A 23,657-nucleotide genomic window follows, 5' to 3' on the forward strand; every position below is an offset into this window, starting at 1 on the left:
TAAATGATTTGAATACTGAATTATTTATAGAAAACATAGGTGTTCTGTTTTAATGGGTGGATGGATGGAGCATGATTTTATTTCCTTTTTTTATTCTGTCCTTTATTTTATTTGTACTGACATGGATGGATGGATGGATATATAGAGAGATAGATAGATAATGAAAATTTAACTAGAAAAATAACCGTTAGATTATCAATAATGCATCAATGTTTTTGAAAAAGAATCATCTAAAAGGAACGGGCAACTAAAGAATTCAAAACATTATAGAGTATTCTCAATACAATGTTATGTATAAGGCAGATTGGTGCTGCACATTTTGCACTTAACTGTACTTTCATCTACTTTATTTGGCAAGCAATTATTAACATCCTATATGAGATTAATCAGATATACACACACCATAAAAGTAATATTACAAATTACATTTGCACAAATTGCTGTCCTAACACTAACCGATGGATGGATGGATTGGCATTCAAATATAAATACTATATCCTGTAAATATTACTGATCTGCAAACTCGGTCATTGCCTGTGTTTGCTTACTCTGACCTTATTGAGAAACGTTCGTTTTGGCTGATGTTTATATGAAAGTTATTTTTAAAAATATTTTCATTTCCCCTGAAATAACTGCAAAGGTCACCTGTACGTGGCCGAGAGAGCTGAGCCATCCATGAGTAATCACTACTTTTAGAAAGGTGACATTTATAAATGAAATCTATATAGCAGACACACAGTGATGATGAAAAAGCGCTGCCTCTGATATTTTAGGGGTTACATTAAGGACCATAAACACGTACGCAAACTTATACGATCCTGCAAACTGTTTGTTTTTTCATCTCCCCCGGCTCTCTTTTTCTACTTTTCATTATTGTCAGTCTCTCTCTTTTTCGCACACTTGCATCTCTCCGTTTCCTGAAATATGTTTCCTGTGCTGTTCGGTTTATTCTGGGGCTTGGAACAACACCCCTACTATTCACAAAGACAGCAAGGCTGTGAAAAGGAAGTTCTCTCTGGTGAGCTTTTTCTCTCCATCCTTCTCGCTTGTTTTTTTTTTTCCTAGTCTGTTGTTTCTGAAGCAGATGCTGTAGTCAAGATCCAGCAAATCCGCATGTGAATGACTGTAGCTTCTTCTCCATCCAGCTCAGCATCCCCCAGAATCACTGTGACCTGAGCCTTATCAGCTGACCTCAGCACCACCGAACACAAAATAACCCTGTCTAGAACTAGAACATCTAGTTGAGTTATTCTGGCCAGCTGGACTCAAGTCAAGGAATTTTTACATGAAAATAACATGGTTTTCTTCCACTTTTTTTTTTTATTTTCACAGTAGAGACACATACTAGCTTCTGTAAAAACTCAAAAACCATACAGTGCAATGTACAATTTTCAGATGCTAGATTTTTTTATTATTATTATTATACTGTTTTATTTCTTTTGATTTTTACATTGATTATTTATAATGAATTGGTTTATTTGGAGTTTGAGTGAGGATTTTTTCCCACAACTTCAGAAATTCAGCATTACCTTTTCTCTGTCTGAACTGTTTGAGTGTAATATTTTATTTAATTTGTTTATTCACATCAATTAAGCATGTACTCTGTTGCTTTAGCAACAAAGAATCGTGTCCACGTGTCTAGACTAGCGCGGCTAGACACCCCATCTTTAAAACCTTCTGCTGGCGTGAGAGAAAAACAAACAAAAAGCATTTCAAGGCTTAAACATTAAAGACTGTAGCTTTCTCATAATCCTCAAGCTAGATTTCTCTCTACCTGGTCGACATGAAAAGCAGTGTTAGGCTGATGGGAGGAAATATCCGAAGCAGATAAGCTGGGGTTTTATGACTTTGACTGAAGTTTTAATAATACAGATACCCTTACTGCTTTGCATTTTCTCTAACAGTGAAACCCAAGGGTTATGATGCACAGTCCTGGAGGCCACAGCCTGTGCTTTGATTCCTTGTCAAGCTTTGACTTTTACAGGGCTGGAAATCTTCTGCCTTTGGCTCTGTCAAGGATTTGATTTTAAACCCAGAGGGCAAAGCACTGATAATCATTGCTGCTTTTTATTATTATTTATTTAGCTATTTTCTTTACTGCTTTTGATGGAATATTTGAGTTTAGGTTTTAGGCTTAGCATTTTATTAAACATAATAGTTTGTAATGTTAACCATCTTGGAAATCTCCTGTATGCAGCTTTTGACGATGATCTGGCCTCACACATGCTATTGTCAGCGTTTTGCGGCAGATGCAATCTGGACACATCAATATGTCCTCCAGCAGTACAAGTTTTCTGTTTTCCCCTATCAATCAGTCCAAGCAGCCTGGTGTACTTTAGTTTCTTTGTAGTGCTGTTCAATCATAAGCCCGGTATTCTGGTTGAACACACACAAACACACTGAGCCTTTGTGGACTTAATTACGCATCATTAGGGCCTGATGCACCGCATGGGTCTCTTTAGAGCGAGTCACGGCTATTGTGTACTGTGATTTGGCCGAAATGTCAAATTAGGTCTTGTGTGGCCACAAAAGAAAAAGCTAAATAGCAAGCAAGAAGAAATGACCTTTTTGCGTAAATTGCTACATGCACCTTTCTACCATCCGGTTGCTAAATCTTAATAAATTGGTTCTCATCAGTTCCGCTTCATTTTCTGTTCATCTGCATTCACAGTCAGTTGTCACAAACATGCATGTCAATCTGGACTGATGTTTTTGCTGTCGATGCTAAATTGCATTGTCCGCAAATTCTGATGCCTTACATATGCAAATGTGGAACAGAACGAATCTGTTGTGCAGCTAAAGCATAATTTTACTGAACTCTGATGCAGTGTAGGGCCTGTTACATAAATACACATGTCTTGACGGACACAACAGGTTTAAAACACTGATTAGTGTCTTGGTGAGTAGTACATGTTCTCTAAAATGTTTTGTGATACTGATGCAGCTTGTCATTGCCTAAGACCACCTGTGTTTATAAAATAGATTAAAGGCCAAATTCAAAAGGTCCAGTGTGGAATTTCTGCACAATTAGTGGCAACAAACCAAATTGCAAAATTAATGGTTTTCAGACAGATTTCTAAAGCACTGTCTTTCATTCCCAACATTTTGGCCTGTTTACCCCAAAGCACCATCATTAAGACTTAATCGGTATTTATAAAGGCATAAATTTTGACTCATTTTATACTGTCATTGTGTAAACATAACATGCACTGAGTATATGTTATGTTAATCACTTTATTTTAGGTTAGGTTTGTTACTTTGTTAGTCACTCTAGTCTATGTTATGTTAGTGACTAATATAAAGTGACTAACATAACATAAAACGCACTTTGTGTTACATTAAGCTACGTTATGCTTAGGGCTGGACCTGGATATTCAATTATTTGAATATTCGTTCGGTGGGTTGGTATTCGATTTTCAATTTTGGGATTTGAATATTCGTGTTTGTTTTTTCCACTGCACACCTGGCATCCCCCTCGTGAAACCGTTCACATTCGGTGCTTAAATTTGTTTACACTACAAAATCTGGCGAAATACAATACTCTATTTTAAAATTATCTTTTATATAGCCTAGCTGTTTTTAATAGGATGGACAGTTGATGGAACCCAACTTTGTTATACTTAAATATATTTGCTTCTTCTTAGCCTGCTAATGTGTTCCCTGCAACTGGATTATTCTCTGTCTGAATCGCACAACTGCACAAGCTTATATTTTGGGTTAAGCTACGTTGCTTTGACATTGTGGAAAATAGAATAATAGAAACAAAATATATTAGCCTCTTTACCCAGTATTATCAATCTAAATGAATCTATCCGAAATATAGGAGCTTGTTAAAACTCAAACGTGAGATTTTACTGGGACGGCGTGTTCGTTCATTTATTTTTCGTACTTCTTTTATTTAAATAGCCTACCCATTACTATGTCAGTAATTGCTGTGCTGCTTATTTCTGATTTGGGAGTGATTTGTTTGTCAGAAAAATGTTAGACTACCTTTATTAAAAGTGTTGCTCTTAACAGACCTGTGTTTTGTATCACTAGTGCAGTGTCCGTTTTCGGAAACATATAAGCTCTGCCCACGTTGAGCACGCCGCTTTCAGCTAGTTTAGTTCACTGTTCTGTAGTTTATTAAGTTTATTAATTCTGAACATGTCGCGTGTCCATATTGCACCAAATACGACACTGCACTCCCTTGGGTCTGCAGCAACACACCCACCACGTGTGAAGTCGATTGGATGAACGGTTCTCGACAGAATAAAAATGCAAACAGACAGACAGACACACAGAGATTCCTGCTGTAACGCGTTGTGTACAGAGCAAATGGGGATAGTTCACTAAGCTTGAGTTATTGATACCAGACAGACTTCACCGAGGCGATTGACGAGAGCATCTCTTAAAGAGGCCGCACCATATTTCTACTCGTTACACTGCCTTTATTAGAAAGAAGAATATGTTCATTCCCCTCCCTCCGAAGCTTTGAATATTCGGTGTTGATTACTACCGAAGCTTCAAAGCTCAAAAAATGGTATTCGGACCAGCCCTAGTTATGTTACGTTTGTGCTATGTTATTTTATGCTAGGTTGTTAGTTTAGTCACTTTTTTCAGTTGTTAGTCACTTTATGTTAGGTTAGGTTAGGTTGGGTTATGTTATGTTATGTTATGTTATGTTATGTTAGTCACTTATTACTATTATATACTGTTATATTAGGTTACATTAGTTAGTTAGTTTTTAGTGACTAGCATAATGTCAAGTAACTTAGCATAACATAAAACAAAGTGACTAACATAAACCAACCTATTATGGTTAGGATGAATGAAAGGAAACAAAAAATGTGTGCAATTTGTTTTATGTTATCTAGTTTAATTGAAAATTCTAGGTTGGTTACTTTTTGTTTTATGTTAGTTTGTTAGCCACTTTGTTAGGTTAGTTACTGTGTTTTGTGTTATTTTGCTGTGCCAGTCAATTTATGTTAGGTTTGTCATTTTGTTTTATGTTATGTTAGTCAGTCACTTTACAGGTATGTTAGATTAGTCGCTTTATTTAATGTTGTTATGTTAGTCATTTTTTATAGAAAAATAGTTAGTCCTGTATATGGAAAAACTGACCCATCAGAGTAGCACATATAGGCTGTGTTCACCCTATCAGTTTTTGGGATTGACAACCACATTTACTTACAGGTGTGAGTCTCGAAATGTCCCATTCAAACAGCAGCTTACAGTAACGTCTCAAATACTGTATTCTCTTACCAGTAACCTTAACGAAAAATCTACATACTACCTGAGGTACACACATTCTTCAGTTAAGAATCTCAGACAGCGTTACTGCAGAAGGTAGAGACAGTAAAAGCCCAACTGTTGAACTCGAGACCTGTTACCCCAGACTAGTGCTGTGGATCGAGCAGAGGAATGTGTGGAATGAAGCCTGTTAAAGTTTTACAGCATCAGACCTTTAGCCTGAAGTTTTTATTACATTTTTGGAAATGGAAAAGCTCCCCCCCACCCTATTTTTCACTTATGCGCGCCCTCTCTTTCTTCTCTCTCCGTCCATATGTTGGCAATCTCCAAGGTCCTTCTCTTTCTCTCTCTTCCACTTGCTTGTTCCCTCTCTCTCCCACACCTCACTCGATCATTCTGATTACATCCGAAGGGAGCACCAAGTGTTTCGCAATCAACCTCTCCGATTTAAAAAAAAAAAAAAAAAAAAAAAAAAAAAAAACTGTTGTATTTAGAATAGGAGGGGTGGTGTGGGAATCCATTATTGTGAGTGGAGTGTGACTACTCAGTCACTGAAAGCCCAATAGGAAGCACCAGCAGCCGGAGGAGGAAAATTAGCCCAATCCTTTTGGGCTCTGATATATGGCGCACATCTGGGCTGCCATCCATTGTTTTCAATTATGACTTTAAGCATGACCTCCTGCGTGCCGAGCAGTGCTCCCCCTCTGTTTTTTTTTCTTACATAGCCCCTTTCTCTCCCTCTCCGACCAATTACACAGTGGACAGGTGCCATGTAGTGCTAACAGATTGGCCCACCCGCCTCTGTATTTTTCTCGCCGTGCTTCTGGAGTGCTCAGCATAAGCTCCCCGGTGACGGTCACGACAACTTTTTTTTTTTTTTTTTTTTTTTTTTTTTCTCTCTCTCTCTCTCTCTCTCTCTCTCTCTCTCTCTCTCTCGTTGTCATCTGAGTGACTATGAGACATGTGGGTGAGAAGTTCATCATGCAGTCAGTCATGTCTAATGAACGGTTAGACCTGCTTCCAACACTCGTGATTTTGACAGGGATTTTGCATGTAATTAGGGAGCGAGAATCACGAGGTGAATGTAAGTTATTAAAATGCAAGACCCTGCACAACTCGAAAGCTTTCCAAGTGTTTCTGTAGATACTGTACAGTATACGTTGAATTTGCTCTCATTATGCATTTTGAGTCATTTTTATATTACAGTAGGCCTTAATCAGAGTACAGTAGATGTCATATTTAAAAAACACATGAAATCAAAATAAGAGTTTTGTGGCTTTTAGTTAAAGCTGCAGTCTGTAACTTTTTTTGTGTTAAAAATGTACAAAAATTATATAATGAGAATATACAACATGAATCCATTTTCCAAACCGTGTTTTTGTCTTATCCTGAGCCATTATGGTACATTTATAATAAGTGTTTATATTCGGACTATTTCAGACCGGACTGGTAGGACTCGCCGCAAAGTATCACAGTAACTGTGTGACTCGCCATAGACATACACGGAGAAAAGTAGCTCCGGCTACAATGTTCCTCCACAAGACGCGTGCAGTTCTGTTTATTAACCGCTAGAGGGCCAAAAATCGCGGACAGCAGCTTTAATGTCTGTTAGCTTTTATTTTATTTTATATTTTGGTTATCTAATAAATAGAATTATTTATATATAATAGTTTTTTTTATTTCAATGTATTTTAATATTTCTTAAATCTAAATGTGCAGAAACAGTAGACCTTAATTAGAGAAGACGCCATATTTAAAAGCCTCCATAAAATCAAAATGATTTGTGTGGCTTTTTTATCTATGTTTGTTAGCTTTGAAGCCACTTGCTTGTTTATTTTATTTTATTTTATTTTATTTTATTTTATTTTATTTTATTTTATTTTATTTTATTTTATTTTATTTTATACTTTTAAATGGTTATTTATTTTCTAAATATAATAACATTTATTTAAATTTATTTTTAGATTTAATAAATGTGCAGAAACTCTGCAAGGTCAGAACGGTTTCAATAAGGTGCTTTACTGGGTTTGAAATGAATGCTGTAAATTCACTTAGTGTGGACACTATATGCTTGATGTGGTTTCAGTCATGATCCAATTATGATATCAACATCCAGTGAATTTTATTATTTATTTGGACTTTGCATTCACAAATAAAAAGAAAATCTCAATTTATAATTTACATCTAAAAAAAAAAGACGCAGTATTCCCCCAAAACTAACCTAACAAAGTTTCATATTGAGCCGTTTCTGACTTGTTCATTTCTTTGCAGAATGAATACATTATGCATTTCCTGTTTGTTGTCTTAGTTGACTTAACACAAATCTTTCTTTGTCTTCAGATAACATAAAGCGAAAACTGCGACGGCGACCGATTTGGGGGCGGGGCATCATCAGGAAGAAAAAGAGCTATAAAAAGGAGGAAGCAGAAGAAGATGATGAACCAGATGAGGAAGAGGGAGCAGAGGACTCGGCTGCAATTTTGCAAGGTGATGTCTGTCTCACTCAGGACGAGTCATCATGTGATGCAATGGAGCTCCATCCTGACAAACAACCACTCCAGGCCAACGGACACGTCCTCTCCACGGAGGAGGAAAACTCCTGCGAGCCAACGGCCACTCAGGACCCTCAGGGCGAAGATGAGGCCATCAAGATGCCCTCAGATGAGGCTCCCAGCGGTAAGGAGCCATCTGAGGCCCCGACGGTCCCCGCACCTCAGGAGTGTGTGAATGGAAATGAATCTATGGACAGCGTGTACAGTGATGCTCTAGATAAAGAAACAGAGGTAGACTCTGTTAAAATAGATGCATTTAAAGAGAAACGAGCAGAGCATAAAGAACCTTCTGCCCCAGAATGCAATGCAGAGGAGAATGTGGCGGCAACGGAGGAAACCACGTCTGATGGCGACCATGAAAAAGAAGGTATGGCCCTTTAGATTAGGCAAATGCCAAAGTACTAATTTAGCATATTATATATTTTCATATATTTAAAATGTCAATTTAGAGATTTTAAAATGCATAGAACATAATTATATGTAAATCTCATATGTAATTAAGCAATGTTAAATAAATAAATAACTGCCCAAAATAAAGTTTTAGCCTTAACAGATGTCCAAAAAGATGTAGGACTGATGAATAATTCCTAGTATTGATAGTCAACTGTACGGTTAATCACAATTTGGAGAAAAATACTCTGTACTTGGACTTCAAAACACCATCTGCTTGTGAGCGCTTCTCCTGCCGAGAGTTAAATACACCAACAGAAACACCCTGAGGACTTGTCTCCTCTTATATGGTTACAGACATGCTTTTCCTTCACCAGGTGTTGTCTGTTTCTCGTGTGTTGCGTGCTCAGGTTTTTTCCATAATGTGCTTTGTTTTTATAGGTTCATCAAAAGGGAAGAAATGTGGTAAAGGTCCATCCGAACCGGAGTCAGAGGAGTTGGCTGTCAGACTCGAGGAGGCTGTGCAACTTCCGCCACCTCCTGCTCTCGTGGTTGACCACCAGCGGCTCGAGGTGAGGTGGAAATTAAGTTCGTAAGAACTAAAATATGTTTTAAAGGGGTGTTTGATTATGATTTCACCTTTTTAACTTTAGTTAGTGTGTAATGTTGCTGTTAGAGCATACACAACATATACAAAGTTAGGACGCTCAAAGTTCAAAGCAAAGCGAGATATTTTCTTTTAAAGTGACATCACTAACCCTAAAATTTACATAAACCCTGCCCTCGAGAACATGTAACAAAGGGTGAGGCCATGTTATAGCAGTACAGTACCTAACACAATTGCAATAGCATGTCATAAAAGCAAGATGGCAACATGAGTTTTAACCGTAATTAAACTAATCTATACCTGTCCTATCTTCATGCAGCATATATTCTCTGGCTCTGTAGGCATCTTACAACAGTTCCCATATGAGTGATTTATAGATTATCATGACAGAATATGCTAATCAATGACTTGAAGATAGTTAACTCCACATCAGCTATATAAATTCATCAACTAACCATTCAGAAACGTCCTGTTGCATTCTACATGTTGTCACTTCTTCTTGAGACTCTCCATCATTGTCTGACTCTGGTTTGAACATAAAAGGCTGAATAGTTTTCAGTGAGTCTGCATGAGGTAATTGGATCTGCTGCTAACATGAGCTCTTGAAACTCCGCCCTCTTCTTGGGAGCAGCAGCTCATTTGCATTTAAAGGGACACACAAAAACTGAGCGTTTTTGCTCACCCTCAAAAAGTGACAAATTTAACATGCTATAAAAATGATCTGTGGGGTATTTTGAGCTAAAACTACATATACACACTCTGAAGACCCCAGAGACTTGTTTTACATCTTGTAAAAGTGGCACTATATGACCCCTTTAATTACTTTACATTAAATTGCAATGTTTTTTTTCTGCCTCTGAAACCAATATTATAACCCGCATCAAATTATTGAAGTTAATGGGTTGGAAATAGTTTTCTGGTGTCTTCAGTGATTGTTCTGAGGTAACGTACATCCATAAGCACATCCCATAAGCTCTCTGCGCTCATTAGCATTACTGTAGCTGTGCTGTAATACACTGATCTCAGAAGGAGGGAAATCACTCCAATCATCAACTCGTTTTGGAAAGAAAGTCATCAGTGTGGAGACTGGTTCATCATCATCATCATCATCATTAGGCAATTTTGGAGGTATTCATTCACTCTCATTTGCTAAGTCATTCATTTTCCATTTAATTATTTGCTATCAACTTCATCAAATTAGGGCCGCAATTGTCGATTTAGTTTCTCCTCTTACGAGCACAAAAAACTTTAGTTCCAATCTGGAAAGCACCAGTTGATCTTTCAACAAGTTCTTATTCCTGAATGAGTTGCTGCATCCCAATTCACCTACTTATACTATGCCCTGAAAGTGTTATCCTGCTATTCCATGCATATAGTAAACAATATTCATATAGCATTTCTATGAGTAGTATGGTAGTGTGCCATTCGGAACACGCCCTTTAATGTGACTTAATATGCTGCACATCCTGTTTGCTAAACAGTGATTGAAATATGTGTGAGACTTACACTTTCAACACAGCAAATGGCAGGCATGCTGAGTTTTCTTCTCACCAGTACCAAAGTGCCAACTGTAGTGCTCAGACTGGTGACCGCAGCATCTGAAGAAGAGACTGAGCAGTCGGCTCTATCGCATGACGACATGCGACACACCCCACCGCCACATCATCTATCACACCATCATCACTGAAACCCCCCCCCTGAGAACTCCTTACACGGATCGCCGGCCACTGGGCTGTGTGAAGCGATGGGGGGCGAAGGCCCGGAAGCACGTGTGGCACTAATCCTCCGGCTTATTTGTTCATTTACCGAGAAAAGGCTGATATCTTTAAGAAACAGATCGTGAAGTGACGGATGCTGTGAATAATTGCTTTTTCATCCCTGGCTTATGGAACAAATTGAATTGCCGTTGAAGTGGGGTGAGAGTTGCCGTTTAAACAGGTATCTCCTGTTTGGGGTGGCAAAATGCCTGACACATATTAGAAATGAAAAGTGGGCTGTTTTCCTGCGCTTCATTCATATTCATTGACTGGAGATGCGCTCATTACTATTGACATTTTTGCTGCGCAGCACGGCCCTCAAACACATTTGAAATTAAAGGGCCGTCACAGCAAACTTTGAGTTTCATCTTGCCTTGGTGTTTTTGTGCATCGCAAGAAGCCAGCATCTCATCATGTGTCAGTGTTTGGCAGCTAAAAACCACACAAGTTGAGACTGGAGATTTGGAAAGGTTGTCTTCTCACTTGATGACATCCCTGGATCTTTAACATGATTGTGGCCATATGGCTCCATCGCTCAACAAGAAGACATGCTTGTCTAAATCTGTCTTTGCCTTGGACACAGTAAAAGGTTTTATCCTCACTTTTAATGTTTTCTTAAAAGCATGCTTATTATAGCATGTCAAGCTTCATGTCTGCTGCTCTCATGACCAAAGAAATTGGTCCGTTTTCATTCAAACATGTTCCTTGTTCGTTCTTCTAGCTGGGTGAATCTCCCAAAACCTGTCAAGAACAAGTCTGACTCACATTTCACCACAACTTCAAAAATAAGAAAATAAGAAATGAAGCCTGTTTTTTTGGAGACTTTTGTATTGGTACATTTGTTTTAGCATTATTATTTCAATTTAGCACTTTTCATTTTCTAATTCATTCTCATTTTTATTTTGTGTTCTATTTGAGTTAAGTATTTATACATCATAGTAGTATTTTTATGTTTATAAATATGTGCGATATGGCTGCATATCTTCATGGCTGTGATTCGGCCGTAGGCACGAGGCCACAGGTAATCACAGCGTGCTGATATACAGCCATATCGCATGGCTGTGGAGATCATGTGATATTGTTTATACAACAGTTTGATTGCACGAGTGTGTAAATAAATAAGAAATAACAACGGAGTGTCTTTAAACCCCTCTTTTGCGCAGAACAAATTCCTTCTGCCACAGATTCAAATATCAAGTTGACAGTTTGACCAAGGCTCCGTTACTAATTCTAAAACGTCACTTTAGAACTAGTAACTAGGGATGTCCAGATCCGATCCGATACTGATTTTGAGATCCGATACTCAAAATCAAATGACTCGGACTCGGACTCGAGGGCAAAAAAACGTGATCGGGACATCCCTACTAGTAACGAAGGAATGTTGAGTCCCTCCAATACAATGGAGGGACTCATTGTAAAAACTCATTGTATTTTGTACAGAATTATTGAGTGAGAGGGGGAGAGAGAGCGAGAGATCACGTGGTTGAGCATTACCTGTGCTTGATTAACATTCATTCTTCAGGTCAATGTCCATAATATTGTATCCATTATAAAAATCCATTTGAATGTCCGCTGAGGAAAGCAATCTTTGTATTTGTCCTATTTACAGTTAAAGGGTTAGTTCACCCAAAAATGAAAATAATGTCATTTATTACTCACCCTCAAGTCGTTTTACACCCGTAAGACCTTTGTTCATCTTCGCAACACAAATTAAGATATTTTTGATGAAATCTGATGGCTCAGTGAGGCCTGCATAGCTGCATAGACAGCAAGTTAATTTACACTTTCAGTGCCCAGAAAGCTACTAAAGACCTATTTAAAACAGTTTATGTGACTACAGTGGTTCTACCTTAATATTGAAATTATCCATCACTAGATATTGTTGAAAAGTCGTTATTTCGTTTTTTTGGTGCACAAAAAGTATTCTCGTCTCTTTATATTATTAAGGTTGAACCACTGTACTCAAATGAACTGTTTTAAATACGTCTTTAGTACCTTTCTGGGCACTGAAAGTGTAAAGTAACTTGCTGGATTTCATCAAAAATATCTTAATTTGTGTTCCAAAGATGAATGAAGGTCTTACGGGTGTAGAACGACATGAGGGTGAGTAATGACATTATTTTTTATTTTTTGGTGAACTAAGCTTTTAAGGGAATTTCCATAACAGTGCTAAAACAACGTCCTTTGTTTACAAAAGTCCCCTTCAATTTAAAAGTCTCTTGCGACTCACTGACTTATTCACTTGTAAAGTTTGCTGCCGTCTAATGGCATATTAATGTAACTTTCACTCAATCCATATTACGCACTAATGGACCCTTACCGAATACAACATATTATTTATATAAAATATTTATTGAACAACAGTATTTAAATGAACAACAATACCCATTATAAATGACAATAGGAAATAAACACACTTGTACAATTCAGTCAAATGTACAAAAGCAGTGCTCTACAGGATGTAAATTAATTATAGCCTTAATATTAAATTATTAAATTTAACATAGCCCAAATCGATTTGCTTGGGAACACATACTAGATTAATAAGACCAAAGATTGCCCATTTTATGTACCCAAAATTAATTATATGTCATGTTTAACCACTATAAGACACGGCAGCAAACACCCGAAGCACTGTCTGAGATGAAGCTGTTCTTGGCGGGTACATGAGCACTGAACGGCCTGGAGCTCGCATCTCCGAAAACGTCTAAACAAATTGTAAAATAGGAGCTGTGATTAAATATGTTGCATATTTCAGCTCTAAACAACTACATTCTTGCCTTAAAAACTCTAAAAACTACAGTTTGTGGTAACACAAGTGTAGCATTTGTAACAAAACAAACAACAACAACAACAAAAAACGGTTGCAATGACAGTTGCTTCAAGCAGAATGATAGAAATGGAGAAAAGGTAGGAGTACTGTTATCACTATGTATACATATACATATATACACACACACACACACACACACACACACACACACACACACACACACACACACAGAGTTAACAAATTTATTAGACCACCTGTCGTAATAAAGAGAAAACACAAATATGTGTGTGTTTGTGCAAAATGTCTAAATGAACTCAGTATTGTCAATGTAATTAATTCAGTTAAATATGATAATTGGATTTATTTATATTTTCCTGATTTCAGCTTTTTCTGTCAGTTCTTTCTTCTGCTCTCTCAGCAACACTGAATGTTTGAGTGTGAAGAGAGCTAAAATAAATTATCTCTTGACTAAACTGATGGAAAACACATGCCAGGAAATAGATCTTGCCAACCTGCAACACATACTTTGCTATGGTTCAGCGCTAGCCAAACATAAACGTGTGCTATGCTAGGGTACCGATTGCCCCAAAACTTAAACGTGCTTGTGCATGTATTTGGCCAAATGTGCCAAGCTGAGAACAGCACTCTATCCAGACGCTTGGAAAAGGTGTTTATAGAACATCTGTCTTAGTATGTAAGAAATTACACTAGTCATCTTTGTTTAGACACAGGAACGATGATGACGAGGCATTACACCATTTATGTGCTAATGAGCCGTGGTGGGTCCATTGTTTTCTGTTTTTTTGATGCATTGTAGTACACAAAAAATAGATGCACGGCCATTACAAAGAAACTAAATGATCAAAAAGACATGAAAGATCTGCACACTAGAATAAAGTCAAAAAAGCTCAAAATAATTTATTTTCCAGAGGCCACAAAAAGTGCATGTGCAAAACGTTTCGGGGTCAACCCTTCATCAGTGCCATGATTCCAAGCATACACCTTCCAATCATTATAGAGAGCCGGACCCCATATAACATTGATTGATTGTATCTATTTACCTTTATGGTGTTAGTATTCGAGGTCCGGCTCTCTATAATGATTATGGTAATAAGCTTATTAAATGGATACAGGTGTATGCTTGGAATCATGGCACTGATAAAGGGTTGATCCCGAAATCGTTTTGCACTTTGCACTTTGCACTTGCACTTTTTGCACTTTTTATGGCCTCTAGAAAATAAATTATTTTAAACTTTTTTGACTTTATTCTTGTGTGCGGATCTTTCATGTCTTTTTGATCTTGGAGTTATCTTTGGATCTACGCACCACCAGAAGCTGTATGTACAAGTATTTGTTTGGACTGTGATCTGGCGCTACGCTTTTCTGGTTCCCAAAGAAACTAAATGGAAATGTCATGCCAGTTTGATGATATCTTTGCTTTACTGCTGCTGTCACTGAAGATGACAACACGAGAAGCAAACATGTAATTGGTTCTGATCGGCCGAACCCTAACCCTTGTTTCAGAACAAGAGTTACAGATTTGACATTTTGGACAGCACATCAGACTGCATAAGACATTATTACATGTGGCAGTTCAAACCTTAAGTTTAAGTGTATAAACTTGTTTTTTAAACTTTGTTTGATATGTGTCACATTAAGCCCAGAGGCAATTGATTTTATGTCGAACCTGTCAGTTGCTATGTCGTGCTGATGACGCAAAGATGAGCAGCACAGACTCTTTAACAAAAAAAAAAAAAAAGTTTTTAGTTGTATGCTTTTCAGCTGTAATCAATATTTTTACTGTTTATTTTTTAGTGTGTGATGTGCATTTTGGTCATTTTTTGACCACTTTTTGACCACCAGTGGTGTTTACCCCCATTCTTTTTTTAGCCCACACCTTTTGTAGTCCATTTCTGTCCTTTTCTAACGCAAAGCTATCTTATATTGTAGCTTAAAAAGGCATTGCATAGGTTGTTTGGACTGGTTTTATGGTGCTTTTTATATTCTTTTCATTTCTGGGTGAACTATTATTTTAATATCTGTGGTCTAAAGTCTACTTTTTTCAAGAATAAAAAGAAATATCTTTTCCATCTCACTGTGAAATAGTAATATTACCCAGTGCAGCACAATACAGCCTTGTGTGTCTCAAATTGATCTCGAAGGTTTAATTTTACACAGTTCATCTTTTGGATCTTCCACAATAGTTGCATCACTTGTTCCACTTCTCTAACTTGACCATTTCAGCTTTCGGTTTGTCTTAGTCGAATGTATTATACATGTTCTGCAGCTGGAGCGCATGAGAGATTTGTATTAAAATTAAGAACGGAGAAGTGCTCTTCTCCTTTATTTTTTACTCAACATTTCTGCCTTAAAGGGTTAGTTCACCCAAAAATGAAAATTCTGTCATTAATTACTTGCCCTCATGTCGTTCCACACCCATAAGACCTTCGTTCATCTTCAGAACACAAATTAAGATAATTTTATGAAATCCGATGGCTCAGTGAGCCTTCATGAAGCTTCGGAGCTTTGCGAATCGAATCATGATTTGGATCACGTATCAAATCGTGACTTTGGCGCTCCGAATCACTGACTCAATTCGTAAAGCTCCAAAGCTTCAAGTAGTGTATTGAAATAGATATTGTTAAAAAATAGTTTTGTTTTTTTGGTGCACAAAAAATATTCTCAACGCCTTATAATATTAAGATGGAACCACTGAACTCACATAAACTGATTTAAATGTGTTTTTAGTACTTATATGGATCTTGTGAGAGGAAGTACCATTGCTGTGAATGCAGGCCTCACTGAGCCATCGGATTTCATCAAAATATCTTAATTTGTGTTCCGAAGATGAACAAAGGTCTTACGGGTGTAGAACGACATGAGGGTGAGTAATTAATGACAGAATTTTCATTTTTGGGTGAACTAACCCTTTAATCATGGCCCATGTGAATCTAGCTCGTTTGAGCCTTTATAATGACATACTAACACAATCTATGACTGAATTATTCAACAATTATAGTCCTCAGTAATAAGAACAGTACAGTATTGGTTTTATTAATACAACACTTTTAAACCTAATGGTCCCAAAGTAAAAATCTTTTTTTTGTTTTGTTTGTGATGTAACTTTTTGGGCTTTTTGCTTTTGAAGCAAATAGTTTTTGATAAACTTTTAAAGCAGCATATGTCTGTTAGGGCTGGGCGATATATCGCATGCGATTCTCACGCGCATTTCGTCAGTAAAGCCGGTTCCCTGATTACCGCTAAATCGCCATCACCTGCTTTCAAATGAAGCGCCATTTAACAGACAGAGCCGTAGTTCACGGAGAAGCCACGCAATATCACGTTCATATCGCAGATGAATCGCCTTCGATAATGAACGCGATATTTGCGTGGCTTCTCCGTGAACTACGGCTCTGTCTGTTAAATGGCGCTTCATTTGAAAGCAGGTGATGGCGATTTAGCGGTAATCAGGGAACCGGCTTTACTGACGAAATGCGCGTGAGAATCGCATGCGATATATCGCCCAGCCCTAATGTCAGTGTGTTGTGATGATTTTCTTTTAACCTTCCTCGAGAAGATAAATAGTTTTTCTCTTTTTTAATGTAGGTTTGTTTGCACTTTTATACTGCAAAATATTTATAACTTGCTGACCTTTGTTTCTATGTGTAGGTTGGTGAAGCATAGCTTCATTCAGCAGTTACTGAAATTTTTTTTTTTTTTTTTGAATACTTCATAGAATAAAATGTTTTCGAAGCTTTAACTTTGTTGCTGTGAAATTTTAAATCTTCCTGTTAGTTGACCGGCTTGTGTTCTGTACTCCCACAAATTAATGCCTCTGTATCACTCCATCTGTGAGATTGATGCCTGGGCTGGTCAGGTTATTACAAAACAAGTCTTTTAGCGAAAGTCAAATGGACTGTGTGAACAAGTCTTTTAAAGCTAGGATTATCGTTCTATTCAGGGTTGATGGAGAGCGTCTGCCATCCATGACCGCTCTCCCACAGTCAGTGACACAGATGAGCAACGACACAGAGAAACAGCAGGGGTCCACAGATAATCCCTGCAATTGAAATGTTAGCAAATTGTCATATTTACTGCTAATTATTTAACATTTTCTCTCCTGCCATTCATAACATGTTACGTTGCCATAATGCCATTGACACACACACAAATATCAAATTTTATTTATATATATATATATATATATATATATATATATATATATATATATATATATATATATATATATATATATATGTATATATATGTATATGTGTGTATATATATATGTGTGTGTGTATAATGTGTAGTGTATTTTACACTATTCAATTATTATTTATTTATTTTTTTTAGTTTGGAACTGACACAAACTAATAAAGTCACTTATAATGTCTATATATTACAAACTTTGGTTGTTTCCACGCTTAGACTGAGCAGCGGGTTGTTTTCTGGTGGTGTTGCTCTTCAGTATGCTGATATTTGCCTTCAATGTCCTCTAGTGGTTTTTAATGAAGACGTTTGGTTGTTTTCATTGGTTTGGGGGCTGTCATCGCACTGCAGAGATATGGTTTCAAATCTATCCGTAGGGGATGCGTTTAATGTCTCCCCAAAACCAAACCTGAATCCTCAATTACTGCTGTATTTTGGTAATCTCGACACATTCTGCTTTGTGCTTGTGTGCTCTTTTTCTTTCCGGCTCCAACCTTATCAGGAACTGGCACTGTTTATGTTGAATCAGACCAATGCAGTTTGAGTAATAACTTGTCCCTGCGCGATTTGATGAGCTTACGATTGGCCGGAGGATGGTTATGATGAACATGTCAATTGAAAGGCCACTGCTAAGTTTGAGGTGTTTTAATTAAACCGAGTGCAAACAGTAAATACTTGCATTCTGGAGCTGCACATGAAATGGAAGGTAATTATGATGTGCCTTAATTAGCTGTCGGCTTGATCGTAATTGCTTTTGAAGATGGCTGACCTCTCTTCTTGGGTGTACGTGTTGGGGAGTCAATGTTGTCACAGTTGTTGTGACAGCTGTGCTGGTCAAACTATCGTTTGGAGGTTACCTTCTTGGTTAATGTTCATTTATTTTCCTGCTCAGTTTTTTATGCAGTTCTCGTGTGTACATTTAACATAGCAACAGGTCTATAGAGGAAGTTGATACAAGCAGTTTCTTGAAATATATTCCTGTTGAAAATGACAGAATAGAGCCGTTTTACTGTCATTTCCATGAATTCTTTTCAGTCCATTAAATTTCTGAAATTTGGATGATTGGTATATAACTAGGGCTATATCATATTTTTTTTAAAAGTTCTGTTTTTAAGCCTTTTAACAACATTGAGAATAGCTTAAATCGGCATGCCTTTTTTTCAGTCAGAGTAACTTTCATTTCAACAAGACAGCCATTGTAGATGGATTCAAATTATTTCATGTCAGAAGCAAAATTAAGTTGTTTAATTAAATTCTAGCACTGTTTTTAATTAAATTAATTGGTATTAATTAACAGCATTGTTGACCTGCATGTTTAATTTCATTCATAAAAATGTTTGTCGATATATAGATAGATTTGTGTTTTAAGGAAAATGTTAACAAATGCTGTTTTGTAATCCATTCAGACAGTTGTTGTAATTTTACACACCTAAAGGATCTTTAAATGTTTGAAATGATAATATTTTGTTCAGAACCGACTTAAGCATGTAGAACATGGTTCTGTTCATAGAAGGTTCAGTTGTTTGCTGTGATGAGCTGGATTTGGCACCTGTGAGGATGCCTCCACCACACCTGTCTCCACACTGCATTAGCTGTCAGCTCCCATTTTCTTTCACTGCATGTTTGTAGCTTGGTCTCCAGAAACTAAAACAATGCCATTAAACTTCAACTTCAAATTAAGCCTCTTCTAGACTACTCCGAACGCCACAGTTATTTTCCAACAGCACAGCAAACCACAGGATGCACATTCATCAGCGGCTTTAATGCTTGACTGAAATGTTCTATGTTAGCAGGTGCAGGTCACATTTCCCCAAAAAAATCAGAATGAGAGACAGACTGTATCTCTCATATGTCAGCATAAACTTTACAAAAATGCTTGATGCGTGTGTATTTGAGCATTATATGTGATTAAGTCATTACTTCACTTCCAGATGCCTGCTTTAGAGCCAGATTTTACTTCAATAAAATTGACTAATTTAAGTGTAAGAGCTTTTCTCTCTGAAAACAAAAATAAACCCAAGGCATTATTCCTGCCATTAACAAATCAAACACTAATAAGCATACGAGCTATGAACATTACTTCTGCATTGGCAGATCTGGCAGATTCAGATCTTCCATACAAATCTTACCATACTCATCAAAGTGGTCGTTATTCACTCATCCACCCTAATGTCGTTCCACACTCGAGGAGCACAAACATGAGAAATTCTAAAGACTTTTTGTGGTTTTCCATGCAATTAAAATGTAAGAGTTCAAGCAAAAACTGACACAAAAGCACTATAAAGTGTTATTAGTGTTTAAATAGTCTTCTGAAGCTTTGTGTGAGGAACAGGCTGAAAATTAAGTTTTCACTGATAATCTTTCCCTTGCTGAGCTGTTAACCACTGCAAAGGGAATCAGTTAGTAAGTTGAATTCAAGAACCAGATCAGTTTAATTCAAATGCATTATTCAGACTGGGTTTTGTGAACCTAATCAACCAATTTATTAGAAAGATTTGACTCAAAAGAAAGATTCATTCATTGAACCTCTGTCAGGGCTTTTAGATTGGTTGCTTTGTTCCAAAACAGGGACTTAATCTGTTCATTGCTTAATTTCTTCGTTCGGTTCGCTTTCAGAAGGCGACATTTCAAAGCGTACCACATGTCAGTAAACCTGTCCTCTTATTGGTCTGTGTCATCCGTCAAGATGGATTGACAAGTTCACTCCGCGGGCTTATTTTGAGTTTTTCTGTTGCTGTCGTGACACACGCAAACACTATGAATGTAGCCTTGATTCCCGCTTTGACTGATAAATTATATATATTTAAAATGATATATGTATAATTTATGCAACTAGAGCTGGAATCAATGCTTTGTCGGGAGAGCAATTACACAACGTTTTAAGATAAAGAGGTGCTCTTTGGTTTTCAACCAAATAAACTCATATAATCAGACACTGCTGCTTTTTATATTACAGATTTCCCATTATGAATAATGATACAACTTGGTTCATTGGGTCGGCTTGCTTTCTCACCTCAACCACTCCAGAGTTCCTTTTCAATCGGGCTGAGACGCCTCAGTCGGCGATCTTGGAGCAATTGTTTTGGTATTGATCAGAGCATGATTGCTGTTATTTATGCCTAAACGAACCGAACTAAGGCAGAAAACGCACCAAACAAACTCTCCATATGAGCTGGGTGTAAAAACGCCCTCAGTCTGTTCCTCACACAAAGCTGTCATACTTCAGATGACTTGGAATAAAGCACATTAGTCATATAAAGCTTCACTCCATGTTAATTGTAATTGCATGGAAAAATTTCTGTCACACAGGTTTGGAATAACATGAACACGAATAAGTGTTCCTTGACCCACAAAATGATGTTGAATTGTGTTATATTTTCCTGTGTTTCAGGCTTTGTTGGAGCAGGTGGTTGTGAAAAGTGAGGGCTTCAGTGTGGATCATCTGGAGAGAGTTTACTCAGTGCTCAGCCAGTGTATTTACCTGCACCGCAGAGACTACGACAAGACCCGCCTGATAGAGGTTGAGTGACACACACACAGATCAATATGATGTTCAAAGACATTATGGTCCTGCTGGTTGTGCAATTTATCAAATTACATGGGTGCTTCATGTGCACAAGCAAAAAGATTGGACATACCCATTTTTGTGACCCTGGACCACAAAACCAGTCATAAGAAATTGAGATTTATATATCATCTGAAAGCTGAATAAATAAGCTTGATGTATGGTTTGTTAGGATAGGACAATATTTGGTTGAGATACAGCTATTTGAAAATCTGGAATCTGAGGGTGCAAAAAAATCAAAATATTGAGAAAATCGCCTTTAAATTTGTCCAAATGAAGTCCTTAGCAATGATTTTGGGCATAAAAGAAAAATTTATCATTTTGACCCATACGATGTATTGTTGGCTGTTGATATACAAGCCAACACTACATAAAATATGGATTTATATATTTATTTTATATTTATTTTATTTTTAATTTAAATTTATTTTAAATTGAATTGTATTTAATTTTATTTTGTGCGCTGATTTCAAACTTAAAGGTGCCATAGAACTGAAAATTGAATTTATCTTGGCATAGTTGAATAACAAGAGTTCAGTACATGGAAATGACATACAGTGAGTCTCAAACTCCATTGTTTCCTCCTTCTTATATAAATCTCATTTGTTTAAAAGACCTCCGAAGAACAGGCGAATCTCAACATAACACAGACTGTTACGTAACAGTCGGGATCATTAATATGTACGCCCCCAATATTTGCATATACCAGCTCATGTTCAAGGCATTACACAAGGGCAGCTAGTATTAACGTCTGGATGTGCACAGCTGAATCATCAGACTAGGTAAGCAAGCAAGGACAACAGCGAAAAATGGCAGATGGAGCAATAATAACTGACATGATCCATGATATCATGATATTTTTAGTGATATTTGTAAATTGTCTTTCTAAATGTTTCGTTAGCATGTTGCTAATGTACTGTTAAATGTGGTTAAAGTTACCATCGTTTCTTACTGTATTCACGGAGATGAGCTGTCGCTATTTTCATTTTTAAACACTTGCAGTCTGTATAATTCATAAACAACTTCATTCTTTATAAATCTCTCCAACAGTGTGTAATGTTAGCTTTAGACACGGAGCATATAGCCTCAAACTCATTCAGAATCAAATGTAAACATCCAAATAAATACTATACTGACATGATCTGGTGCATGCATGCAATATGCATGACGAACACTTTGTAAAGATCCATTTTGAGGGTTATAGGGTGTGAACTTTGTTCATGCAATGTATTATAGAGTCACGAGCTTGGGGCGGGGAGCGTGAGCATTTAAAGGGGAAGCAGCCTGAATCGGCGCATATTTAATGATGCCCCAAAATAGGCAATTACAAAAATTAATAAAAAAAAAAAATCTATGGGGTATTTTGAGCTGAAACTTCACAGACACATTCAGTGGACACCTTAGACTTATATTACATCTTGTGAAAAAGCATTCTAGGGCACCTTTAAATAAATCCATGTTACTTTATAATATTTATATTTCTACAGTTGGTTAACTTTTGTGCTATTATTTTATTTTGTGTGCTTATTTCAAACTCATAAATACATGCTTTTTATTTATTTTATTTTATTTTGAAGCAAAACCATTAAAAACTGGATTGGACCATTAATATATTTCGTTTAAAAATGTTTTAGTACCTCTGTATTTTAGCTGCAAAATAATGACTACTAATAATGGTTTATCTCCAGTGTAATACTGAATTAATACAATACCATTATTAACTAGTAGCTCTATACTGACTAATGACTCGTAATGTTCAGTTCAGTCATGTGTCGTGTGTGACGGCGGCTCAGAGGAGATGGATACACAGTGATTGAACACGGCACACCGAACAGCTGCTGTGTGTCTAAATTACGCTGGCACGCCAATGGTAGAGAGCTCTCGCACGGCCTCTTGGGAAATTATGTGCGCTGTTCTCAAATACAATAGTAATGGTAGCTGCCCAGCAGAAACAGATTAGAATTGCTCCAAGGAATTATGGCCAGCTTGACTGAAGGCTAATTTGCATGTTGTGTACCAATTCCTTTTTGAGAGCACCCTAATGGAGTCGTATTTATTAATTCCAGGATGATTCGAGATCGAGACCATCTGGAAAAGCTGTATGTGTTTAGATTTTAATCCGCTGGTCTCTGTCAGATTGTTGGATCTTTTGCAGCCGGTGGACCGGAGCTGAGATCCACAAAGGATAGCAGAAATTGGACATGATTTTGTTAATTGTTCACACATCGTCCTGTGCTGTAAAATGGCTTTAGAGATTAATTCTTAGCCATACTGTGACCTCAACAAGAATTACCATGTCAGATAAAGAGTTGTATTAAATCCATGTGTGGTTTGAAAGAACGTAAAGCCAAGTTCTAGCCAAACACAATGTCATAAATTTGATGGCTTTTTCTTATGCTGTTTTAGCTCCGCCCATAGCGGGATATCATTGATCTAAAATTATGCTTCTCATAGATGTGTATTAAAGGGATAGTTCACCCCAAAATTAACGTTTGTAATTGTAATAAATAATTGTAATTATTTCACAGTATTACTGTTTTTACTGTATTTTTCATCAAATAAATGCATGCTT

At 37.1% G+C, this 23,657-nt stretch overlaps 1 protein-coding gene across 2 annotated transcripts in view; it reads left to right on the forward strand.

The window, feature by feature from the left end:
• The window catches only part of atad2b (ATPase family AAA domain containing 2B), a 94,567-nt gene that overhangs the window by 66,419 nt on the left and 4,491 nt on the right, over nt 1-23,657 (forward strand). For both annotated transcript variants that reach the window (XM_048207639.1, XM_048207640.1), the window contains exons 25-27: nt 7,573-8,151; nt 8,616-8,746; nt 20,912-21,040. In XM_048207639.1, the coding sequence (XP_048063596.1) occupies nt 7,573-8,151; nt 8,616-8,746; nt 20,912-21,040 (839 nt within the window). The remainder of the gene's footprint in view (nt 1-7,572; nt 8,152-8,615; nt 8,747-20,911; nt 21,041-23,657) is intronic.

Source organism: Megalobrama amblycephala, linkage group LG11, assembly GCF_018812025.1.
Source record: "Megalobrama amblycephala isolate DHTTF-2021 linkage group LG11, ASM1881202v1, whole genome shotgun sequence".
Taxonomy (NCBI): Eukaryota; Metazoa; Chordata; class Actinopteri; order Cypriniformes; family Xenocyprididae; genus Megalobrama; species Megalobrama amblycephala.